The 18033-nt window shown below is 44.2% G+C and overlaps 1 protein-coding gene across 1 annotated transcript in view; it reads left to right on the top strand.

Moving 5' to 3' along the window:
• SGPL1 (sphingosine-1-phosphate lyase 1) overlaps positions 1-18033 on the top strand; it is a 744463-nt gene that overhangs the window by 249972 nt on the left and 476458 nt on the right. The window contains exon 8 of the mRNA XM_069610737.1: positions 15663-15771. Within this exon, the coding sequence (XP_069466838.1) occupies positions 15663-15771 (109 nt within the window). The remainder of the gene's footprint in view (positions 1-15662; positions 15772-18033) is intronic.

The following is an 18033-nucleotide window of genomic DNA, read 5'->3' as shown; positions in this document are numbered from 1 at the left end:
ATCATTGGGATAAATATCATGAGCTAATTAGTGCATTAAGCAATGCATTGATATAAATAGCATTCTGTTATGAAGTTCTATACAGTATTCTGATGTATCCTGAGCCAGTGATGACAGGGAGCAGGGACCAGGCTGACGCGGGTAAGTGTAAACGGAAACAGGCTTTATTCTTCTTGGTTACATAGCATAGTCATAAGAAGTAGGAGAGTAGGTGATAAGCCTCTGCCCTGGTTCCTAGTCCATCTCCCAGCCCCAACCGTCACTCTCAAGAATCCTCAGGCCCCCCACACTCCAAGCTCCACTTAAACATTCTAGGAGGCCCTTGCACACACTCAGCCATTCAATACAGTCATACCAGGATACCAGCCATTCATCACAGTCATACCAGGATACCACGTATACTAAGCTACTCATGCAGAAACATGGGCAGTGTGTGCAGCATACATGATGAAGGTGCAATATTCATAATCTTGTCATGTTGAATAGTGAAATAACTGCTTTCTTATTAGAGTTTTGCATACTGTGAAACATGTAATAAGTAGATAATAAAACCCACTTAATACATAATTATTACAGACAAAACACAGAGACAACAACACATACAAATATGAGTATATACAGGGACAGTGAAGTAAACAAAAAAGCAGAAGTAGTAGCAGAAAGAGTTCATAACCTAACTGATTGTCTTTATGCAGAGAAACTATTGCTCTGTTTCAAAGCTGCTACTTACCATATGTATGTGTATCACATGATGTTAGGCGGAAACCTGTGCAGTTCCCTCTGGGACCACTGCAAAAGATTTCGGACTACAGGTGTTTGGCAGTAAACCCACTTGGTAGCAGTCTGTACCACACAGATTCACTTGGTAGCTGTGGCTGAGCAGTCAGACTTCCCTCAAGAAGAGTTAGACAGTATGTGGAGTATACAATATAGGGCAATCCACACCGGAGAACAAGTAAACACGGAACAAGGCTTCGGTGTTAAGATACAAAGGTATTTATTTACAACAACGCATCTATAAAAAAACACTCTGGCACTCTTACGGAAAAATAACTTCAATCACAAATTACTATACGAAGAAATAGATTGATCCCCCTAACAATATTTCGACAAGTCTAGCTTCACCGGCATCACTTATTTGCAGACAGAGGTGTATGCTTTAACCTAGATGGCACTCTAGTATTCGTTAGGACGGGAGAGAAAAATAAGGCAGGTTATGAAATCAACTCGGTACCAATACTTTACGGACAAATGCAAGGCAAGTGAAGCAGGGTCTACTGTAGATCACAAAGTTCAGAGGCCAGGCCCACTCGGAGAGAGGCGAGGCGATACGTCCCAAAAGTGTCTCAGTGGAAATGCTCTTTGAGTCTTTATCGCAAATTGTTATGGAAAGGTTGGACCTGTTCAGAACAGAAAGTTAAAGAATGCTTGGAGGCGACCCAATGGAAAGGCGAGGATTCAGACACCTCACTCTATCCGACAGAAAGGGAAGCCAGGCGGACACGGTACCTTGTTTGCGGAGAGACCGCTCCGGCGGGGGCAGTTGTTCCTGGTGGTGGATGCACGTCGAGTCTTTGCCAAGAGTAGAGATGATCTCGTCGAAGAAAAGTGAAGTCCGGTGCACCACCAGGGAAGAGACCAGCCACGGAGTGCTCTGTCCCAAGGCACCACCTTTTGGTCGCGGTACAGGGGTAGTGGCTATCCGGTTGCCGGGGTGCCCTGCACGGGCAATTCGACCACTGCGTCCTGAAGCAAAGAAAAAGCAAAGGCGACTGGTTGTTCCCACCAGTCAGGGGAAGAGACTCTCCGGCAGGGAGATCTCCTCTGTCGTCGGGAGGTGGTGAGTCGGTTCAGCAGGGCTCCACCGGAGGTGTCGTTGCAGGTCGGCTCAGCTTTACCCTCGTCGGATTCTTAGGTCCTGTGGCGACTTCTCAAGATCCAGTCCCAAAAGCCCTGCTTTTATGCAGAAAACCCCCCATTCATTCAGCCTAGCTGTCACTCAAAACACGCTAAGTGGTGAGCGGGGAGGCTCACCATTTGGGCCAATCACACCAGAGTGTGACCGGAGTTGGCAAGGCAACTCGGTCCAGGGTGCCTAAACCCCCTCCCACACGCCTGTGGTAACCCAGACAGAATGGCACCATTTTGGAGGGTCTCTGTACAGAAGCCCGCCAAAAGTGGAACAAAGGGCTCAACCTTTGGTTTAGGAGTCACAGAGACGAACACAGACGCCATTTTAAAAACTGAGTTCTGGCAGAAAATACCATCCGATAGACCTATTTAAGATAAGTAAACCGGTGGTACATTAGAGATTAACGGGAAAAAGGTATCAATCTCCAACAATGGGAAGAATCCCATAGGGTTATACTCTGAGTCGAATATAACAAGTAGTTTCCACTGCCACCAGCCAAAACTCGACGAGTGGGGACGGGACAGTGTCCCCTCGCATAACAGACCCAGGAGTAATCGAATTACCCCTACTAGTCATCCACAATAGGATGGTTTGTACTAGTTCTGTTAGTAAATTTAGGTCTAGTAAAGCCAATAGTGACTTTACATGCCCGGGGAGACAGTAGTCAGTCCCGGGTATGGGGTCTATGATAGAGGTCCGCTAGGACGCCCCAGTGTTACGGCACGTAGGGTGCAGTGTAACACACATAGAAAAACATATGAGACCCTATGGAGTAAAAGACCACATAGCCCATAGAACACATTGACATTTAAAGGAATTACACACATTCATGTCTAAGAGTGGGAGAAAGAGTCTCACTCTTGGCAGGATGGAAAAAAACAAACTCCAGAAATCCAGCAAAGCTGCTGGGGGACTCACTAGGTTAGGAAATTCAGCCTAAACAGAGAATTCTCCCTAACACATAATGTGACTGCACCCAAAGGAAAGGAGAGTGAGTACAATGAATACAAATATGAGCAAATACAGGGAAGGTAGAGTAATAAAAATAAAACTATGAGAAAGTGCTGATAACCCTAATGATTATCTTCATGCACAGAAAGGATTGCTCTCTTTCAAGCCTGTCTCTTCCGCTATGTATATGTTTCATATGATATGATATGATGTGACTTGACCCTAAGTCTACAAATATAGTACCTTTTCAATTTTTACTTCCTGACTGTTACTGAAGAAAACTATGTGGCCTAGATATGTCAGTAAAGGGAAAAAAGGGAGAACCAGACATGTGATGTCATCAGTGATGTCATCAATGACATTTGTGATGTCATCTTTGATGTCCTGGGTGTTAGTGTTAGCAGTGCACGGTGGCGCGAGTTATGGTTGCTTATCTTACCATAACTGCCGAATTTCAGGGGTTTTTCGGTTTTACTTTGAACCATAACGTCCCTTTAACCGTTTTTTTTACTGAATTACATAGGTTTTTCGTAGTGCAACTTAACCATAATATCCCGGACTTCATATACATGTAACATAGAACATACTGAACCCCCATGTAGTGATTTTGATGTCCGGACTACCGCCATGTCCGCGGACATATCGAGAATCTGGTGAATGTAAATTTAAATAGTGTGGCCCATTTCCCCTTTGAAGTTGGCTCTGAAAAGAGCCGTTTTATTTGTTTTTTTTGCAGATGCTTGACAGTCACCTGTGTTGTATTTTTTTTCTTTTTTTCTTACTTTACTCCTAAAATCTTCACATAACCTTCTCCAAAGCAACCCTTACATTCCAAAATAGAAAGGCATTTCCCGTAAAAGATAAAGAAATTCCATCTTCTTTAAAATTGACAGTATTACTGGCTTCAATATTCTCATTATTTCAGAAGAACATACCAGCTCTAAGCATGAAGGCACACATGCCTCGGTTGATGACACACCTAGCAATGTTTTGCTGAGGACAAAAAACTGAACTATTGTCCCATATTGCCCTAGGTAGTAATCCAGAAAAAATTACTTTCGCATTTGGAAGGATCTTCATTACGGCTTGAACCAAGCGTTCCAAATCAGCCAACAAAGTAGGGGCACTGACGTTGCCCAAATGGAAAGCACCATAGTGCAAAACTACCACATGCGGACTGTTGTTCATGGCCATATCCTCACAAACTTGTACAATTCCCTATACATTGCAATCGGGCACAGTGCTCCACACCACCTCCACTCCTTTCACATCAAAGTTATTTTCAAAATGCCTGCATCGAGCGTACTGTTGTAAAACCCTGCACAAACATATCTCCAAGCACCAACACCCTGACCTTCTCTACTTCTGCCATCTTCACCACACAGTCTCTTTCAACACAAATCCACAACCTTGACATCTGATTGGCTAATCCGTACAGTCTTCTTTCCATGTTGGATTTGCTGGAAAACCCCGGATGTAGCACGCACTGTCCACGGACAGCCGCGGTGTCCGCAGACCGCGTCACTCTTCGACACCCCTTCTACCATTTCCACTTTACTCTCTGTGCCATTCCCTCATTGCATACAGCTAAGCAGTCACACAATACAAAGAACGTCCTCAGAACACCCCCATTTTGTTTATTTTCGAACATTTCAGGACAATTATTTCATTATTCAACATATTAACATTACAAATATTATACTTTCATCTTGTACGCTGCACACAATGCTATGTTTCTCCATTAGTAGCTCAGTATACTAGATAGAACCCCATAATACAATGCTATTTATATCAATGCATCGTTCAAAGCACTAATTACGGTATATTTATTGCAATGATCCTTGACACTTTTTTCGCAACATTATAATAAAAATCCCTAGTACACAAATTTCATGAATAGTAAATGCACATGTGATATCAGTGATGTCATCAATGACATTTGCGATAGTCATCGTTGATGTCCTGGGTGTTAGTGTTAGCAGTGCACGGTGGTGGCGCGAGTTATGGTTGCTTAGCTTACCATAACTGGCGAATTTCAGGGGTTTTTCGGCTTTACTTGGAACCATAACGTCCCTTAAACTTTTTTTATTAGCACGCAAACAATATACAAAGATGTAGTGTAAACAGCAAGTTCTCACAGATGGCTTTACACAGAATGTTGCAAAGTAAGCATTTATGCTCGTTCACAGTGAAGGTCAGCTGCTTCCATTTTTTTCTCGCGGCCCGGAGAGGCCCACGACTCCCAGTATAAGGTTGTATTTTTTTTTACCTTGACAGACAGAGATTGTGCTGAAAGACTTCTTTTGAAGAAGTGTAGCAAAAACGTAAGACATGATAAAGATGAAATTTCTGAAACGAAACCACTTTTGTATATTATACACTTTGAGAAAGATTGTTGGCACACGCAGAGTCGTATTTTGGGACTGCACTACACTTGGACAATGGAAAATGCAATTATAATGTAAGTAACCCTTTAGATTATTTTATACCGGAATATAATAACAATAGCGTGGCATTAAAGCTCGGTCAAGTTGTACTTGTTCGTTCAATGTGACATATTGTTTTCTACCGCGCACTATTACCGCCGAATTGATCCCCTGTCGTCTAGAGGGCTATGAAAAAGGCAGACGACACAGGGTGGGTTAATAGAAATAATTTAACCGGTCTGTAGCCGGTCAAGCGCTCTACTCGCTGTGCCACTTCACTGTAGCTGGTCAAGTGGCACAGGGAGTAGAGCGCTCGCTTTGACATCCGTGCACAGCTTGCTAATGCAGGTTCGAATCCCGGCACGCCCAAACTCAGCCTTTCATCCTTCCGTGGTCGATAAATGAGCACCACACACCGTGGGTAATAATAAGCAGCGCTGAGATACCTGACGGTTCTTAGCGCTATATAAATGCGAAAATATTATTTTATTATTAACATACTCAGTTGCACTATCTTCGCTAGCAAATAGTTTCACGCCCTAATAAAATGAATATTTTTAATAAAGATCGGCTAGTGAGACTAATTTGTTTTTTAAAACGGGTATGTTGCCCCATTTTGCCAATGTCACGATTTTCAGACTCCAGCGGACGGATTTTTCAACTGCCAGGTGCAGCTCCATGTAAGCAACTTCATGACCTTCACCATTTTATGGGACAATCTCCAAGGACCAATATGCCCTTACGCAGTACTAGCGGCTAGAAGCAACATATCAACCATTATGGTGGTCTAATGCCTCGTTGTTGGAGCAACCTTCCGATTATCAGTGCGACCATTTACTGCTTTTATCATAAACCAACAGCCTATCTACCGCAAAGGAACAGCGTGTGGCTCAAAATAAACTTTTGCTGATCGACAGCAGAGACAATTGCAAATCGCTGAATATTCACTAAACATTTCAGTAAAATAAATGTACTTTACCAAATGTACAATCCTGCTGTTTACTTTTAAACCACAGTTTCATATTCTGAATTGTGGCGCGCTGTGTTGTGACATAGTGGGTGTTATCTTCCGGGTTTTGTGTAAAGTCGCATAGGACTGGAGACGACTGGGCGCGTTTGACGCACCCTGTGACGTCACGGAGAGAGGCAGGGAATATGAATGCTTTCATAATATCAGGCTTAGGGGCGGGAGATAAGATTTAGTGTCGCAAAAGCAAGTCAGCCAGGTCAATAGCTCCAGTCATGGGATTATCACATAATGTCGGCACACACCAGCCTGATTTATCGTTTCTTTAGTGGACAAAAAGTCGGGTGAGGCCCATAGGAAATTGTACTATCAGCGGACAAAAGGAGGGTTCGTAGAACACTTTCAACCTGACAACGAACAATACAAACAACGTTCTCAGAACACCCCCATTTTTTGTAATTGCAACCATTTCGGGACACCGCGAGTGTTCTTAGAACACACTCAACTTGACAGATTACAATACAGACGGCGTCCTCAGGACACCCCCAGTTTGTGTATTTACAAACATTTAAATACACCGCCAGTGTTTTTAGCTCAATTTTACCTTCCTTGCGAACAAAAAAGACACACACTCCGTCTTCTGAACACCCCAACATTTAGTTTATTTACAAAATGTCAGAACAGCCGTGTTCTCCGCGGAGAAATCGAACACAACAAAAGCGTACAGCACATAAAAAAGCAAAACATTGAACCTATCTCATACTCCCCCACCCACCCCAAACACTCTTACACACCAACACACGCCACTAAATACAATTTTGAATCCAAGTTTCACCACGCTGTACGCGGTCGACGGCGAATACAAGATGGCGGGTCCCACAGAAAATCTGACGTGCTCTACGCCCCATAATCAGCGAACACGCATGTCCGCAGACATGATGCAAGCCCATGGGCCAATCGGGGCGCTGTCCGTGGAGCGAACAGGGAAGTCCGTCCGCGAAGCGAACACAGATATCACTAATTTTTTTGCCTTACATTTTGGTCATTTTTTAAAAAAACTACTGGACGGATTTACACCAAATTTGCAAAAGCATGCTTTCGGGACCAAGCCGCTGCCCCTGCCGCAAATTTGGTTTAAATCCGTCCAGCGGTTCGGGCTGTAGCCGTGCGCAAAGTTTTTTCCCATTATGTCTATAGGAAAAAACAAAAGTTTTGGGACCCCCCCTATAACTTTGCTCCCCCTGGACCAAACTTCTCCAAACGTTGCAAAAGAATTCAGACTGCGCCATATACTTTTTTTTTGCAAAGTTTGGTGAGGATTCGTCCAGAGGGAGCAAATTTATAAGCCACCCAAAAAGTGCTCTTCCTATGGAAACACCAACTTAACCATAACTACATGGACTATGTGTATATATATATATGTGTTAAAGTTAATGTGACCCGTATTGCCCTGAGTCATTATTATTTTCCTGCCGGTCACTTCAATTGGCGACGAGGACTGTGCTGTCAACGTGTGCGACGGAGATCTGACAGCCTGCTTGTGAGGCCGCCCTGCTTACGCCCAAGCGTTGCAGCGGCCCCAGTCGGTGTCATCCAACAGTAACATACCTTTTGTTACTGTGCTTAAGCTCCGCACAATCTGAAAGCAACAGCGACCACAAAAAGCTTTCCATCTCATTGTACGCTGTGCAACCGTCATTACTACCTTCACGGCTTCTGTGCCGTTTCATTTCCTGGTTTGGAATCGTACGCATGCGTGCTTTGGGGATCATATGCAAATGCCAATTCTATCAAGTTGTGAATGCATTTAAAGCTGTATACACACTCTAATCCACTTTTACATGCATGTTACATGGATTGCATGTAAATATCAATCTCACCGGATTAACACATGCTTTTAAAAGATGCATGCACACATGAATAGTTTGTGTTAGCAACGAGTATGGGAGCAACACACATTAATTAAAATTGATGTACAACAACGGACACCCATTGCTGGATATGTATTGAGTGAACAAATGTATTATCAGAATTTTATACAGTATGAACAGGCGTAATTTATGTTGATGTTGGAGCGCCACATAAAGCATACTGACTTGTTATAACAATTTGAGGATAACTGCAGGAATTGAGTGGCATTACTGGCCTAATTTTAGCAATGGCATTCAGCAGTGTTCCTCCTCCCACATTTTTTATGCCTGATACAAATGAGCCCACCATTCCTTGGAAAAGATGGATCCGTTCTTTCGAACATTATGCAGGGGTGGTTTGTGGCCCGAACTGTAGAGCAGAAAAGAGGAAATCATTGTTATTGCACTGTTTGGGGCCAGCTGGCCAAGAAAAGTATGAATCTTTACCGGAACTTCCAGTTGATGAGGATGTTGATATCAACAAATATGAACGCACAGTCAAAAAGATAAATGAACATTATGAGAAGAAAGTGAGTATCATTTTGGAGAGAAATAAGTTTGGCAAGAGGACACAAGAGGAGGGAGAAAGTGTTGAGAAATTTGTTACTGCTTTAAGAAAACTTGGCAAAACATGTAATTTTAATGGTCAACTGGATGAAAGATTAAGAGACCAGTTTATGTTGGAGGGCAGGAGTACAAAAGTGAGAAAAAAACTTTGGTCAGAGAATGATCCCTCGTTAGATATGGTGCTTAGAGTAGCAAAAGAGGTGGAACACACTGAAGAATATATTAAGGAACTTGAAAACAAGATGAAATCTGTCCCATTAGAAACCAATGGCATGAGAGCTGCTAAGATAACATGTGACAATACTGAAGAAAAAATCAATTGCCATGGTGAACAATACCGCTGTCAGAAGAAAAACATCTAGTAGATCATATCAACCACCGCCGAATGACAGAGGAAAGTACAGAATCAATCAAAAAAGTAATCTCAATAATTATACTAGGAGAGAAAGTCCTAATGATTGACACCTGAACTCAAGAAAAAAACGTCAAGGAAGATCTTACAGGTGCAACAGCATCAATCATTGGGCTGACGATCCGGAATGTCCAGCGATAGAAATCCTATGCAGTAAATGTAAAGGGAAGGGCCATTATTCCAAGTTCTGCAGATTTCGCAATACATCCACTAATTGGATAGGGGGAAATTCAGGCAGTGATCACAGCGATCCAGATGAAGGTGAAGAATGTGTCTTCGTTGTGATGAATGATGATGATGGAAAAAGTCCTAGAGAGTCCCAAAGCCACAATTTCAGTTGACAGAGTGGAATTAGACATGATGATTGACACTGGTGCGAAATATACATTGGTACCGCAGCAACTATGGGATAGGAAGAAGCATGAGTATTTACACGAGACAGATGTCAAGCCCAGAGCCTACGGTGGTGTAAAGATTGACACAATAGGTTGGTTCTGGGGTAGTTTGAAATGCAAAGGGAGAAAGGCTAATGGGAAGGTTTACATCACTAACTCAGGTAAAACACCCTTTTTAAGTTGGACCCACCAGAGCAAACTGCAGGTCGAAATAGACTGTTGCAGAGGAATCTGTTTTTGCTGTTGATAATCATGTGAACAGACGTGAGAATAGTCTCAAAGTACTGTATCACCGATGTCATGATAGCAGTATTCCTTGATGGTGTCGGATGTCTCGTGGATTTGTACATGAAATACAATTGAAACCTAATCATACTGCAGTGGCCCAGAAGTTAAGGAGTGTACCTTTATCTATGCGAGATGAGGTCAGGAAAGAGATCAACTCATGGAAAGCCGAGGAATTATTGAAGGCATAAATGCCAGTGAATGGGTTTCGCCACTAGTAGTTCTCAGGAAGAAATCAGGAAAACTTCGAAATATGTGTAGATATGCGGGAACTGAACAAGTGTGTTGTCCCCGATAGACATCCTCTTCTCAACACACAAGAGTTGATTTCCACTATTGGGCCATCAAGTCACTTTTACACTCTTGATTTAACATCTTCTTATCAAGTCAAATTACACAGATGTTCCAGACATCTTACTGCTTTCATTACGCCTGATGGATTATATCAATTCAAAAGGATGCCTTTTGGATTGGTGTCAGCAGCATCCGTCTTTCAAAAAATCATGCAGTCTTTTTGAGAGAGTGCCAGGAGTAATATGCTTCCAGGACGATATATTGATATATGCTGATAGCAAAAACGTTCATGATGAGAGATGAAGATGTGTGTGAAAAATTATACAGCGCTGGAATGACTTTGAGCAAAGACAAATGTAAAATTAATTGTTCGGAAATTGAGTATTTAGGACATAAGATTTCTGCAAATGGCATATCGCCTAAAGCACAATTGCTGGATACTATAAAGAAAATGCCCAGACCATGCAATAAAGAAGTACGCACATTCTTAGGTATGGCAGAATATTATTCCAAATTTATTTTTGTGATTTTGCCGTGCATACTGTTCCATTACGCGAAGTAATTAAGAAGAAAAGTTTAGAATGCAATGATGAATGTGAGGAGGATTTTGAGTTTATTAAGACTGCAATAGATAAAGCCCCGGCATTGGAAAATTTCACCAGTAATAAGAAAATCATTATTACCACCGATGCCAGTAATATTGGTCTGGGAGCTGTCGTCACGCAAGAACATAAAGGCCGAGAAGTGGTAATTGCGTTTGCATCTAGACTACTCAAGGGCGCTGAAAAATCTTATGCCGCCATTGAAAAGGAGGCTCTGGCGATAAAGTGGTTGGCGGAAAAATTCAGGAGCTTCATTTCGGGTGGTTAAGTAGAGTTCTGCACGGATCACAAACCTTTAGTCCATGGTTTTATGTCTAAAGGATTAGACAAAGTATCCAATCGTATCAGGAGATGGGTAATGATCCTTCAGGAATACAATTGCACGGTACGTTATGTACCTGGAGCTAAGAACATTACGGCTGACTGCTTGTCAAGACTTAACATATCAGAAATTGTGGATGAGGATGACAATATGGAAAATTTTCTCAATATAGAGACAGCATCCATTTCAAGGATAGAATGGAGTGAGGCTGAAAAGGATGACAGAATGCTGGTCCATCTTAAGGAATTAATCTGCAGATAAGGTCCATGGAGTAAAGCGATATTTGAAAAATCAAATCTGTTAGACTATTGGTTGGTTGCCGATGAATTGCATCTACATAATGATATCATCATGAGAGGAGACGAGATTTTTCCGCCGTCAGGTTTACGGCAAAGAGTGATTGAACTTGGTCATGAGGGTCACCAAGGAATAGTAAAAACTAAACGAAGGATAAGAAATTACTTTTGGTGGCCCGGATGTGATTTGCAGATAGAACTTTACATCAGAGACTGTATCCTTTGCAGCAATGGTGAAAAGAGCTGTGTGGGTGTGGAACAACCTATGGTGGTGACCGAAATTCCGAGCAAAGCATGGAAAGATGTTGGCATGGATGTGTTGGGCCCAGTGTACAGAAATGGTGTGCAAACATTTTGTCTATTAGTAATTGATCTCCTCACCAGATGGGTTGAAGTGTTCATTGCACCAAGTATTACAGGGAAAATTATGGTTGATTTTCTGCCTGGAATTTGTGAGAGAGAGGGTTATCCTGGAAGTATCATGAGACAATGGTACCCAATTCAGATTGAAGGAAATGGTGGATTTTTGCAATAACGACTCCATCATACACAAAAAAGCGCCATTTACCACCCACACACTAATGGGACTGTGGAACGCTTTAACAAAGTGTTGAAGCAGACCATTAGGTTAGCGTGGTCCAATGGCATAAATTGGGAAACGGCTATTAAGGAGAGAATAGTGGCTCATGGTTTCAAACACAACATTCCAACACTGGTCTTTCTCCTTTTGAGTTGAGCAGAGGGAGGAAGGTGTGCACCAAACTGGCACCGCTGTGGTTGGATAACAAAAATGATGGTGTGGATAAGGATTTCGGGGTTGTGTGTAGGAAGATCAGAGGTACCCAGTTGAGGAACAAATCTGTGTATGATGAGAAGGGACCCATGAGCAAGTTTGATAAGGATACAGTAGTGGCAAAGATAGTTAGGGTCAATCTTTCCCCTGCCCTCAGGGAAGGCCCTTGTAAATGGTCAAAACCTATCAGAGTTGTGGAAGCATTTAAACACCCTGTTAGAATGGAGGATGGAAGGATCTGTAACGGTGAGAGAGTTTGATTATGTGGTGACAGTAGATACTCCAATGTCAGCAGAGGTGAGGATGTTGCGAGACAGTTGAATGAGATAAATGAGAGGGAAGTGTGTCAAAGGGAAGTGATGAAGGGAAAAGATATGCAAAGAAATGTTTCTAACAAATCTGAAGTCATTTCCTTGCCAACCTCCATCAGAGAGACGACTTGCAGGTTCAGGTGGGGAAGAGTATACCGCCGACCAAGACGAATGGAGGACTTTGTGTGAATGTGAAGTTTCTTTTGCATTTCTAGTTTTGTTGTATTTTTGTTTGTTATATTATAAAGGAAGGGAGATGTGTAGCATCTGTGCTCCTATGAAAGATGCACAGCAGTCTACCTACACTGTTAACATTCCATGCCTGGAGCGTGTCATGGACTGCAGCGACATCACAAGGGATGTGGACTGCCGATTGAACATTAACAGCCGTTATATATTTATTAAAGTTAATGTGACCCGTATTGCCCTGAGTCGTTATTTCCCTGCCGGTCACTTCAGGTATGCAGCGGCTCCAGCAGGTCTCTGCTGCCCCATCAGCACCCCCTGCCACCTCCTCGGTCAGTGAAGGTCTTCTTCGAGAGCTTCCTCAGCCTCATGAGGTCACCTCTTATGGGGGGGTTATCCTCAAAGACTCCATCAGGGAAGTCCTTCACGCAATGATAGCGGCACCACAGACTACTCCGTCGGCACCCCAGGCCCCGGCGCAGCTGCCTCGCCGGGTCCCCAGCCAACTGCTCATGCGGCTCCGTACCCTCCGCAGCCGCCTCCTCACCCTCCGGCCGTGGTCCCTGTACCCCAGCCTCCTTTGCAAAACTACTCCTCCTCCACAGGATACGGATGAGGAGGAGGATCCGGACGAGCCATCCTCAGCCAGCGCCTTCCACGAACGTCTTGCTGGGCTTGCTACCCCAACCTGAAGTCGAGCTGCCGGTAGGTTGGGTTCTGGCAGAAGTCCTCACACGACGCCCCTCTGCCAAACTGGGGATTCCTCTGCAGACCGATTTTAGTCTCCCTGACCAAGAAGGGCTGGCTCAAACCCCTCAAAGCCCAGCCGGTCAATCAACGACTGCAGATGGAGCGGGATAAACTCTTGCTCTCGGACCATCCTCAGCCACACTCCTTGGTGATCGCTGCAGCATCACTATACTCCAAGCCTCAGTCGTCCTCAGCCGCCTCCTCTGCGGCGCTTCTAGGCAAGGAGGAGAAGATCTTGGAGGTGTACGGCAAGAAAGTATTCCAACGCATCCTTACATCTTTGTCAGGCCAGCGCAGATGCCATGCAGGCTGCCGCCAACCAAAGATTACGGCGGAAAATTGCAGACTTCCTTCCGGAAGTCCCCACCCAGAGCCAATCACGCTTTAAGGCGGGGCAAGCCGAGGCCAAGCTTGTGGCGCATTATCTCATGGAATCCACCATGGCCCATATTGACACCCCTCGATGTGCCATCTCTATCGTCATGGACATGAGAAGGACAGCCTGGCTCCGGGCAACAAAGTTCAACCCGGAGGTCCAGGAACACACATTAGATCTACCGTTTGGGGGGGGGGGGCCCTCTTCCACTCATGGAGGAAAAGCTGGACAAAAAGGAAAAACGCTCACAAACGGCCAAGTCTTTATCCATGTTGACCAAGACCACTCCCAAATCATACTCCCAATCTCAGCAGTGCTCCGAAAGAGGTTGTTCTTACTGAGGCTTCTGAGGCTTCCAGGAGCGTAGATCCAGGCAGACTGACCGCTCGCCGTCTCAGAGCCGGCACAAACAACAAAAAGGGGGTCAGGGGGTAAGGGCTTTTTCCAGTCCCACCTCCTCTGCGACAGCCTCCGAGGTAAAGACGGCATAACACGCCCCTTTGGGTCTACGTGTGTCCGGTGGGGGGCAGGCTTGCTCTCCATGCACATTTCTGGTGCCAGAATTTCGTGGACCCCTGGATCGTATCCGTAGTATCCACAGGATACCGCCTCCCTATCCCAGCTTCTCCTCCCTCGTCCCCTCCACTCCCACAGGTTGGGACACCAACTATTTTGGCAGAGATCCGGTTGCTCGTAGAGAGCCCGGCAGTGCAGGAAGTCCCAGCCTCCCAGCAAGGCTTTGGCTTTTACTCCAGTATTTTTGCCATTCAAAAGAACCAAATGGTTCTAAATCTGCTTTCCCATTTGGGACTCTCGGTCTCCCCATGGGGGGCCCCGAGAGCCCCAAATGGGAAGGCAGATTTAGGCAGAAACACTGCAGCATTTAGCATTTCCCATTTGGGGCTCTCGGGGGCCCCCCGTGGGGAGCCCGAGAGCCCCAAATGGGAAATCAGATTTAGGCAGAAACACTGCAGCATTTAGCATTTCCCATTTGGGGCTCCCGGGCCCCCCGTGGGGAGCCCGAGAGCCCCAAGTGGGAAATCAGCTGTAGGCAGAAACACCGCGGCATGTAAACACAACCGTGTTGTGTTTCTGCCTGCCTTGGCTTTCACTTTGGGTCTCCGGTGCTCCCTTGGGGGAGCACCGGAGACGCAAAGTGATAGCCACGGCAGGCAGAAACACAACGCGCTTGTGTTTGAAAACGCTGCGGTTTTTCTTTCAGAGTTTCTCAGGCTCCTCCGAGCCGGAGGAGCCTGAGAAACTTGGAAAGAAAAACCGCAGTGTTTTCAAACACAACGTTGTATTTGTTTGCGGACGCTTCAAAAGCGACTGCAAACATAAATACGTTTTTAAAGCTGCGGTTTTATTTCTAAGTTTTCCGGGCTCCTCCAGCCCGGAAAACCTAGAAGAAAAACCGCAGCTAGTGCTTATTTTAAAAAAATAAATAAATAGCACTTACCGAGATTCAGTTGCAGCTTTCCTGCTCTGGTCTCCGGTCCCCGTCCTCCGCGTACAGCACCAATGAAGGAAAAGCCACCCAGCGGTAGCTTTTGTTTACTACAGCTGGCTGGCTTTTCCTTCATTAGCGCCGCAAAAGCCAGCACAGGCGGGCATCCATTTCACAAAATGGATGCGTCCATGTGCTTGCTTTTGCGGATTTTGAGCTTGAATAGCTCAAAATTTTACATAGGAAGTTTTTTTTAAAAAAGTGCTAGTATTATTTTTTTAATGTTGCCTATCTATTTTTAAAATATTTTTTTTTTACTGGACTATCCCTTTAAATTTAGAATGGTTTTCGCCATGTTTAGAGGCATAGAAATGGAAGTTCCTTTGTCAATTTAATTTCTTGCGGAACATAACGGGGATTGGTAAATTATTTTTCTCTGTGCTTCTTTTTTGCATTGCAGAATTGCTCCCCTCAGTGTCCATGCAGCATTTGATAAAGCAGCTCACTATTTTGGAATGAAGATGGTGCGAGTTCCTTTGGACAAGAAAACAATGCAAGTGGATGTTAAGGTACATTATTTTGCGTTGTTTTGAAGATATTTGAGAAGTGTTGGTACTATTTTACACATTTTCATAATTACTTAATTGGGCTCAATGCTTGCAGTCACAAATTAAGTTTTTGTTACTGCTAAAAAAAGATTGTTTTTCATATGCGCTTCATAAGTCTTTTGACAAATCTTGGCGTTTCAACAGACCCTGGTTCTGTTTGAACTAACTTTATATTTTAGTTTCTCTTGCGTCCCAAAATCAGAGCAACACATATAGCAGTCGAATAACACCTCTAATATCTTAACCACTTGTAACAGACGGACTCATATCTGTTTTAAGAAGATAACATGTAGGATAATTGAAATTTAGGGCAAGGACAGTGTAGTTTGTTGGTACATTTTTAGTTCTAGAATTGGCAATCGAATGGCTGAATTGAGCAGGATCTCCTATTTGGGGAACATGTAAGAGGATGGAACCACTGAAATGTACGTACAACTAAGTCTTGGACAATGCGTCCTCCAATTTATTTTCTTCAAGTGCGCACATCATTTTCCATGTGGGCAACTCATAGGTGTAGCTAGGATTGTCTAACTAGTGGTGCCTGAAGCTAACGTAGCTGGGCCCACCACAGTAACCTCAACATCTGTAAATTCCCACACAATGATGCTGAGTGGGCATTTACAGATTTTGGGTGGTCCTGGCCCGCTCAGGGTCTACCGTGTCTACACCTCTGGCACAATCGAATAACGAGTTAAGCCACTTTGTGAGAATGCTTACTTTGTGAGCTTCCCAAGATTTGGGAGTTTCCCAACCACTGCAATTCAAATCTTTAACATGGGATTATAAGGAGACCAATCCAGACTTTAAGATAAACCATAGTACCTACCAAAAGTACTCCTGTGCAGAGAAACAAACATTTTCGCACAAAAAATGCTTTGTATGCTCAGGATAAACAATAGGTTTAGTTGTGACTAATCATTTGTAAACAATCCTCAGACAATGCAGAAAGTTTTTTTTTTTTTTAAACTTTATTTATTGGTGCACACAAGCCAATCACATACATTTCACCATTCCAGCGTAATTACACGTCAATAATGATACACATTCGGGTATTCTCCGATTCTGATTCTTCCGCTGTAGCCTTGTCCGCAAGGTATTGCTTGTACCGGTCCCATATATTTCTGGGTCTGGCTATGGGTAGTACAGAGTCTATATACATTTCTTCAGTGTCATTAGTCCACAACATGTCTTTCTCCCAATCTGCCTTAGTTGGGGGGGTTACACTTTTCCATTTCAACAATATTGCCCTTTTGGCAATTAGCAAGCTCAAATTTAATAGTTTACGCCACATCGGGTTCATCTTCCCCACCACACCCAGCAAACATAGCTTTGGTGTCCACTGGACAGGTAGATCCGCCATTTCATCAAGCGCAGCACAGACCTCCCTCCAGTACTCTTTCAATTTTATACATTCCCAAAGCATATGGTAGATATTTGCGCCCTCGGCATGGCATCTCGGGCACAATCCCGAGGTGGAGGGGTAGATTCGCTGAAGCTTTGCAGGTGTGTAATGCAGCCTATGTATTATTTTATAGTGTATAAGCTTATATCTGGAGTTGCACGAAATACTTTTGGTCAGCATACATATTTGCGTCCATTCGTGGTCCTCTATTTGTTGCCCCAAGTCTAGTTCCCAGTTGGTCCTGGACTGGTGGACCCCTTCTGGGCGTGTTTGGGTTATGATTTTATAGAGTGCAGCAGCTGTGACTTTTTGGGTCCCACTCGTGAACATATAGCCCAGCCCCATATTTATTTCTGGTTCTTCCGGAAAGGAGGGGTAAGCCCTTTGCATGGTGTCTTTAATTTGGTGGTACTGCCATTTGTGTCTATTCGTGTTCCCCACTACTTCCTTTAGGTCGTCCCATGTGGCAAATAGCCCATCCCGGAACAGCTGGCCATACTGCGCAATCCCTCTGGAATTCCAGTGCATAGCCACCTCCCCATCGAGAGAAAATGGTGAACGCGGGTCCCCCCATATCGGCATACTCGGATGATACAGCTTGCCCTTGCCAAATATATCCGCTATCTTAGCCCATGCTGTGGTTGTCACCTTCGTGGGGTCTAAGGAATTATGGTGTTTAGGGGCCGGTTCCAGCATCTTATGCAGAGCCAGTATTGATTCTCTAGCTTGTTGGCCATGTGGCGGCGGCCCCGGGTCAATAAAGTTTGCGGCCCAGTATGCAGCATAGTAAGCCTGCGCCGAGAGGTAATATAGCTCCAAAT

This window comes from Ambystoma mexicanum, chromosome 8 (assembly GCF_040938575.1).
Source record: "Ambystoma mexicanum isolate Mex_15411 chromosome 8, UKY_AmexF1_1, whole genome shotgun sequence".
Taxonomy (NCBI): domain Eukaryota; kingdom Metazoa; phylum Chordata; class Amphibia; order Caudata; family Ambystomatidae; genus Ambystoma; species Ambystoma mexicanum.
The sequence above is the reverse complement of the archived record's forward strand: the minus strand, read 5'-3'. Positions and strand labels throughout refer to the sequence as shown.